Source organism: Mandrillus leucophaeus, unplaced genomic scaffold, assembly GCF_000951045.1.
Source record: "Mandrillus leucophaeus isolate KB7577 unplaced genomic scaffold, Mleu.le_1.0 Scaffold846, whole genome shotgun sequence".
In the NCBI taxonomy this organism is placed as follows: domain Eukaryota; kingdom Metazoa; phylum Chordata; class Mammalia; order Primates; family Cercopithecidae; genus Mandrillus; species Mandrillus leucophaeus.
The window spans coordinates 1,244,904-1,253,173 of record NW_012109208.1 but is presented as its reverse complement, the minus strand read 5'-3'; the positions used below and the strand labels follow the sequence as shown (position 1 = coordinate 1,253,173).

At 55.3% G+C, this 8,270-nt stretch overlaps 1 protein-coding gene across 3 annotated transcripts in view; it reads right to left on the bottom strand.

Annotated features, from left to right (window-relative positions):
• Positions 1-7,348, bottom strand: part of CST7 (cystatin F (leukocystatin)) — a 10,464-nt gene extending 3,116 nt beyond the window's left edge. For 2 of the 3 annotated variants that reach the window (XM_011968507.1, XM_011968506.1), the window contains exon 1: positions 7,066-7,348. In XM_011968507.1, the coding sequence (XP_011823897.1) occupies positions 7,066-7,201 (136 nt within the window). In that variant the 5' untranslated portion in view covers positions 7,202-7,348. The remainder of the gene's footprint in view (positions 1-7,065) is intronic. The other variant, XM_011968508.1, reaches the window with a different exon arrangement.
• Positions 7,349-8,270: the final 922 nt, after the last annotated feature.

The window sequence follows — 8,270 nt, the reverse complement described above, 5'->3', positions numbered from 1 at the left end:
CCCCACCTGCCCCCTCACTTGTCTTCTCTTACCTGCCCCCCCAACCTGCCCCCATCACCTGTCCTCCCTCACTTGCTCCCCACCTGCTCCCTCACCTGTCCCCCAACCTGTCCCCTCACCTGCTCCCTCACCTGCCCCCTCACCTCTCCCACCTCACCTGCCCCCTCACCTGTCCCCCGACCGACACGCCTGCAGTGCATTTGTTGCTGCATTTTCAGAGCTGAGGACCAGGTGCCAGGGGGTGCAATGAACCTGTGCCCCCCTTTCAGAACCCAGGGTTATTTCCAACATATGTGATAAAAGCAGAACATGTCCCACAGGTAAGAACCTAAGTATAGGATGTAGCCTTAGTATGGTAGGGAAAGTAAGCCCCAGCCTGGCCTTCTAGGCGGTGGATGGAGGTAGGGCCTCCCACTGGAAGGAGATGGCGCCGTCCTCTTCTCAATTCCTTCTGCCTGCCTGGCTCTCAGCCTCAGGCCCAGCCCCTAGGAGGGCACCCCTCCTGGCAGCCTGCAGCACCTGATACCCCTGCGCTGTCTCCTGACTTTCCAGGGACAGTCTTTTTCACTCCTGTGGGTGACAGTGCACTGTGTCCACAAGCTTCGTTGGGGTCAGGGAGGCCTGCCCTTCCTATATCAAGGAGGCCTATATTTGGATACAAGATGGGGAAGCAGCACCGGGGGCTTCCCCCACAGTCTGTCCCCTGGCGTCTGTGCCTGAGGCTGCAGCCTGCTATGGTCTGGATGGAAAGCTGGGCCCCAGGGCATTGGGGGCAGGGTGATTGGGGAACGGGAGGGGACAGGCTTCATAGCTGGGCATGGCAGGGAGGCCTTGCCAGGACGTCAGTGTCAACTCAGTGCGAGGGCCCCAGAGGAGGCCATTCCCACTGCTGCCTGAGGTCCGCAAGAGGCCCTTCCTGGGTCCTGGATGTCTGTGGGTGCACATCAGACCCCACCAAGGGTAGACAGCCAGGATGCCGAGGTTTCTGGTCACCACGTGGCACCCCCAGGCTGGGCGGTGCAGTGCCAGGAGTGGGCAAAGAAGATGTGGGACTAGAAGTTCTGTGGCCTTGGGAATGTTGCCCCATCCCGGTAAAGAGTGTCCATTGTGAAGGGAGGCCGCTTGGCAGGTGGCTGTCCCGTGGTTGGTTCCGGGCCAGAAGGTGAGCTTTATGGCTGGGCTTTGGATGACTGTGCCTGCCTGGTGCTTTAGCAGCCAAGGAAGCCTGGCCTTCCATCCCAAGAAAGCAGCGCAGTGCTGGCGCCCCACCCCATAGAGAATGCTGGCCATGTGCTGGTCCCGTGTGCTGCTGGATAGCTGTGTCCTGCACTGGCATGCCCTGGGACTGTCCTTCACAGTAATTAGTGTCACACACATCCCCCCTGAAACTGCTGCAGCCTTTGCTTAAGACTAGGCCTCTGAAGATGGAATAGAAACCGCTCTGTTCCTGAGCAGCAGGGGCTGGGCTTGGCCATCTAGGGGAGGCCCTGGAACCTGCATTTCCCCAGGCTCTCAGGTGACTCTGACACTGGTGCTGGCAGTAGGGGGTCCTCGGGACCTGCAGTGTTACCATCAGGAAGGAGGGGCCCCAGTGCCAAAGCCAGCTCCTTCTGGTCCCTGCACTTGTTGATGACAGGAAGTTGAATGTGGCTTTTAGTTAAAACAAAAAACTGTTCTGGAAACTAGCTTGGTTTCTGCTCATCACTGTCGTCTGAACAGCAGAGAAAGAAAGAGACGTGTGTGGAAGGGGTAGTGTGTGTTCAGTGTATTTTTGCTATCAGAGATTAGTGTTTTTATTATTATTATTATTATTTTGCTTTCTTTCCTCACATAATTAATATGGCTGTCCGTTTTTTTCTTTGTAAATACTATATTTTATGACTTTTTCTGATTATAAACTTACCTATTTTTGGTAGGAAATTTGAAAAATACAGAGGAGCATAACAAAAAAATAATAATTCTTGGTATCTTAAAGCTAACCATTATTAACTTTTTAAAAAATAAAATGTATTTAATTTTGCTTGAGATTAACAGAATTTTAAAAATGAAGTGAAACTCAGTTACACTGAACTTCAGATAAATTTCCCTTTCAAGCTCATGACGTTAGTTCCTAAAAGGTTGTGTTAAAGTTATAAAAAGCTTATGAGAAATACTGAAATTGGTATATTTTTATTTAACTACATGTTTCCTAAAATGTAGGCTTCAAGTTAAACCTTTCACTGTCTTACAGTTGTCTAAACAGATATTAAAAGCTCAATTTTTAATTTAAAAATGTTTAAAAGTCAAACCTATTTTTAGGATGATTTGTTAAGAGAAATTAACAAGGAAAGGTTGATCATTAAGAATTAACACCCCAGAGGGGCCAGGCATCTTCAGGGAAGAAAACAAGCGCCCAGCAGGTGGTGAGCAAATTTGAGAACCTCCGCTGGAGTCAAAGAACTGTGGAGAGGACCCCCCACCGCCCCCAGGGAGGGGACTCGGGTTTGCTCCGTGCCGCTGAAGGTGGACCGTGGGAGAATGGGTGCCCTCCTCCTCGCCTGCTCTGTCTGGAGGGCCCCGCGATGCTGTTTTTTCTGCTGCATGCCCATTCTGCAGGCGAGGAGACCAAGAGCTTGGAGTGCAGGGTGGGGGCTAAACCCAGGTGTGACTAATTCGGAACACCACTCTCGCTTTTTCCTCATTCAAGAAGGACTGTTTGGCAGGTGCTAAGGGAGATGCAGGGTGGACTCTGAGACAGGCCCCGCCCGCAGTGGAGGGGAGGCAGAGGCTGGGGCACAGGACAGGACGCCAACCTGAGGGTAAAATGGGTGAGCAGAGGGGCAGGGTATGGGGTAGCAGCTGGAAGGTGGCTGAACTGACCTAGGGGAGGAGGGAGCTACGTGCTGGGAAGAGTTGAGGAGACCACGCTGGAGGCTGCTGCTGGGTGCAGAGGGTGACGGTGGTGATGGCCAGGGTGACATGAACGGAAAGAACCCACGGACTATCAGGCTTGTGAGAGGAAACAAAAGGCACATAAAATTCGTCTGTATAGAAACAATGCCTGGGGCCTACCAGGCCTGCTCGAGGGGAGTGGGGGTACCTGCTTTGTGCGAGGCCTGCGCTAGGAGCCTGCCAGGGCAGCCTGACCTCAGCCCACCACTGCTTCTAATGCAGGGTGGGAGGGGAGGTGGGCTGTGCCTGAGACAGGTAGGGAGCTTCCAGACATAGAAGCTGGAGGTGGGGCGGAGGTGGGCAGGGCCTGATGATACCAGGTGCTGAGCAGGCCCCAGGACACATAGTCATGGGAAGGCGAATGAAACCGTCCCCGCACATTGACAAGAATTGCATGCCAGGTTCTGGACAGAAAGATACTCATAATTAAGCTTGAATCAGGCTGCTCTCTGGCCCAAGATGTTTTTCAGATCCCAGTTCCAGCAACCAGTTTGGAAACCCCCCCACAGAGGAACGGAATCATCACGAAAACACAGCTGCTTCCTCTCCCTGTGCTGTGACATCACGCTGCCCCTTCCAACAGTCGATCTCCACACTTCGCCACTCCAGAACCCTTAAAAACCCGGGCCCCAGGCTCCTCGGGGAGATGGATTTGAGTTTCCTCCGTCTCCTTGTCCTGGGACCCTGCGATCATCCTGCTTTCATGCTGCAGCCCCGTGTTTCTGAGCGTTGACTGGCTGTGTGCGTGGGGCACAGACCTATCAGGGCACCCAAGGACCAGTGTGCACTGGGGTGCAGATGTGAAGCTGCCGTGCCAGGGGAGTTGCCAGGGCTTTTGCCCAAGGCAGCAGGGAGCTGCAGCTTCTGACAGCTGCTGGGCATGCCCTGGGCATGGTACGTTCCTGTCCTCGGGGCATTGGCCTGGTGGTAGAGCTGGTACTAAGCCATTCTGAGAAGAGAGAGAACATGGACAGGGATCGCTGTGGTGACACCAGGCAGACCCTTCCCACCTGCCTTTAGTAGGAAAATGGGTGGGCACAGCAGGGGCTGGCCCTTTGGGAGGGGCCCCATTGGCCCCCATCACCCAGAGCATTAGGTCTGCATGGCTGTGCCTGAGAACTGGGGTGTTGGGGGGGTACAGGTCCAGCTTAGGGGTGCTGGTGTTCACCCCGTCACCCCAAGCCCTCTCACATGACACCATCAAAATTCAGAAAGCCCGGGTCCTTGGGGCCATACCCACCCACTGTACTCTCGGGTCTCTGCGTGATGGCTAATGGTGGAGACTTTCTTTTGAGGGCACACACATGCCCCTGGCACAGACAGGACACAGACAGCTCTCCCAGGATCAGTCCCGACCTTAACCCACTGGGACACACCCGGAGTTTGAATTCCAGCTCTGCCTCTCACCGACTGTGTGATCTCAGGCAAGCTGCCTAACCTCTCTGAGCCTCCGTGTCCTCACCTGTAAAATGAGGATGTTGACGACAGTGAGAATATATGAGGCAACATACACAAAGCACTTGTCAATAAATGATGTGCAATACTGTAATCATTATCAAATACATCAAAATGCACATGGCCACAGCAGGGGTCTCAGGGCAAATGAATGCCCCCACTGGGAAAAGCAAATCTTGCCACATAGAGTGTGGCTCAGCCTGCAGCAGTTCTCAGTGCTCCCCAGGAGACAGGAGGTCCCTGGCTGCAGGTGGTCTCTCTGCTACTGGGAAGTAAGGACTGACATCACCTTGCAGAGGAAAGCCGAAATGGCTCCCTGACCCCAGGGCCCCTGTCCAGGCAGATGGACCGTTGCAGCTAGAGTGGAGGGGGCAGAGGGTGACATGGCACCTCGCAGAGCTTCCCAGAAGAGATGCCCATCAGATTGAGAAAGAAACAGTCCTTTTCAAAAGGGTGGCGGAAGCTAGTGTGGCAATTTCCTAGGTTCTGAAAGCCTCAGGGAAGAAAGGTGCCCTGAGGGACTGGGCGCTGCGGTCTGTGCAGTTCAGTGCCTGGGCGTGGAGAGAGGCCAGATGCTCAGACGGCACCACCCTTGGGGTCCCTGTTGCTTCCTCCGCGCCCCCAGCCCGCTCAGTCATGAGGAAGGCTCTGTAATTTAGTCTCAGAGGAGGCAGTGGAGGGGCTGTAGGAGTTGTGGGGTGGAGGCAGGATGCATGCTTGTGTCTGGGGCCCAGGTTCCGAAATCTCTCTTGCTGCTAGACTGGGGGCCTCCCAGCACCCTCCCTGTACAGCCGAAGACTGAAGGCCCTTGCTGGAAGCACCAGAAATGATCACAGCACCTGGGCAGGGTGTTGGGGGCTGTCACTAGCACAGCGGCAGAAGGTCCTGCACTGGACAGAGCAGGGGGCCGAGGCCGGCAGAGAGCACCCCACACCCCGTGTGCCTCCATGCCTATGCCTTCCGCGAGCCACCTCTTTTCAGCCTCCCCAAGACCGGAGATGGGGTGCAGTTATCTTCCCATTTCACGGACGGTAGGACTGAGGCTGAGGGCCCGCTCCGTGTGTGTGAACGTGGGCTCTGGGGCTTCCGTCTGGGGTTTGGTGGCCGACAGCAGATCTACTGGGAACGGAGGGAAAACCTTGGTGCAGCATTACACACCAGCGAGGGACCAGGAACACAGCCCAGGAAAGTGACTTTGCCGGCTGCCCAGCACGTCAGCTCCCACACCACTCTGCTACAAGCCCCTAGCCTGCTCCATGAGATGAGCAGAGCTCTGAAACCCCTCAGCAGTCAGTAGGTTTAATTAGATCCCATGACACGCTAGGACAGCCGGCTCCATGTCCCCTCCAGGAGAGCCTTTTCTGAGGTGTGAGAAGGAGCCACTTCTCTTGGGTGAACGTGCGTCTCTTCCCCGCTTCCCTCTTGGACTGAGACACGAAGGGGCAGGGCACAAGACGGCGGTGGGCAGGCGGCGCTGCATCATGACAGGACCAGGAGGAGAGGCCCCTGTGAGGCTGGGAAGTGGGTGGAAGGCTCCACGTGTGAGTTGAGAAGACTCCCAAGCTGGGAGGCAGGGCAGGCGTGCTGTCCCCAGCCTTCTGCCGGCCATGGGTGAGCTTCATGTTCACTGAGCACCACCCAGAGCCCGTGGTGGTGGCATCTTCCTGTCAGTGAGAGCAGAAGCTGCCTCCCTCCTCCAGCCTGCCCTGTCCTCTTGGGCACTCAGTGGCAACACCCACCCTAGGCCAGGCCTGGGAGCTCAACACTGTCCCCCAGCGTCACTGAGTCCTCAGTATTCTGATTCACCAGGAGGAGGTGAGAACCCTCCGTGGACCCCTTGGGTGCTCTGGGGCTGTCCTCTTGTCAGTGGTCCTGCTGCACACCCCCCAACCTGGGCCCCTTTGGCCAGACTCTAGCCCCCTTCTGTCCCCATCTGCTGAGTGGGGGTCGTGTGACTTGAGCGGGTCACCTCAACCCTCTGATGCCAGCTTCCTGGTTGGTTAAATGAGGCGAGGGCCTCTTAAGTTCCCATCAGTATCCTGGTCTGATTCCTGTGCCAGGGAGGGCATGGCCCAGTTCCCTTTCGGGGAGGGAAGGTTGTCCCTGGCTGTGTGACTTGGGCAAATCACCTAGCCTGACTGTGCCTCAGTTTCCCAGTGCACAGGCAGTGGCTGCTTCCTCCGTGTCCCCCCTCCCCCTGAGTGCTGACCCTCAGGGAGTGAATTTCAGGAAGGGTGAAAGAGTCTGATCGTTAGGGTCCCTGGGGCCAAGTCACAGGACAGCAGCCGGCAGGAAGGAAGGACAAGCCATCAGATAGAAGAGGCTAACCGCAGGCATGTGGCTGCCCTGTCGCCTCCGTCCCGCAGAGGGGCTGCGGGAGATCTGCCTTGCTCAGACCTTTCTCAGACCTCTGTGAAGACCAGAGAATGGAAGACGTTTCCCTTGCCCCTAGCCTTCTGGGCAGCCCCCACACCCTTTATTCCTGTAGCCTGCTACCCCCAAAGGTGGCTGCAGCCGGATGGAGCCCCTTGCCCCTCTCACCACTCCCAGCACCTCTTACCACCGCATGGTCCTGTGGGGATTCCAAGCCAGGAAAGTGCCCTGGGGAAGACCCAAGGCACCAGCGGCCAATCTCAGGGAGAGACCCCAAGGGAGCGGCCAGGGGAGAACGCCACTTACCTGGGGAATGGCCCCCGGTGGTGCTCACGACCAGGCAGCAGAAGGCCAGCAGAGTTCCAGCCGCTTGCATGGCTGCCCGGGTGGGCACAGTGCGGGGCAGTCGGGGGTGGCCGTGCAGAGCCTTCTCAGGCAGCATGGGGCAGTTGGGGTCAGTGGTTGATGCCCGTGCCAATCCTTCTCAGGCAGCACGGGGCAATGCTGGGCAGTGGTTGGTGCCTGTGCGGAGCCTTCTCGGGTACCACGGGGCAGTGGGCTGTCTCAAACCAGGGGCGGGTGCTGGGGCCACAGCGTGGAACTCCACCCTGCAAACCACTCTGGGACAGGGGCAGGGGCGGGGCTAGGGGGCTGCCTGCGTGGTGCTAGGGAGGGGAGTGGTTTGCTGCTGAATCATTTTGGCCAGAAGCTCTTCACCTTTACATCTATCAGCCACAAAGGCAACCGCTTCCTTTATAAAAGTTTCCAAGCAGTTGTCATTTGCTGGGGGAGGAGGAAGAGAAACGAGACCCGTGAGCAAATCCTGCTGCAATGTTCTACCCCTGAGCCACACACCAAAGAGATGTTGCATGAAAAACATTAGCAGGAATTTTCAAAAGCAGAATCACTTGATTTTCTTCTTTTTTTAAAAAATACTTAAGTTCTGGGGTACATGTGCAGAACGTGCTATGGTGGTTTGCTGTACCCATCAACCCATCATCTACATTAGGTATTTCTCCAAATGCTATCCCTCCCCTGGCGCCCCACCCCCAGACAGGCCTTGGTGTGTGATGTTCCCTTCCCTGTGTCCATGTGTTCTCATTGTTCAACTCCCACCTATGAGTGAGAACATGCTGTGTTTGGTTTTCTATTCTTGTGTTAGTTTGCTGAGAATGATGGTTTCCAGCTTCATCCACGTCCCTGCAAAGGACATGAACTCATCCTTTTTTATTGCTGCATAATATTCCATGGTGTATATGTGCCACATTTTCTTTATCCAGTCTACCATTGATGGGCATTTGGGTTGGTTCCAAGTCTTTGCTATTGTGAAGAGTGCTGCAATAAACATACATGTGCATGTGTCTTTAGAGTAGAATGATTTATAATCTTTTGAGTGTATACCCAGTAATGAAATTGCTGGGTCAAATGGTATTTCAGGTTCTAGATCCTTGAGGAATCGCCACACTGTCTTCCATGATGGTTGAACTAATTTACACTCCCACCAACAGTGT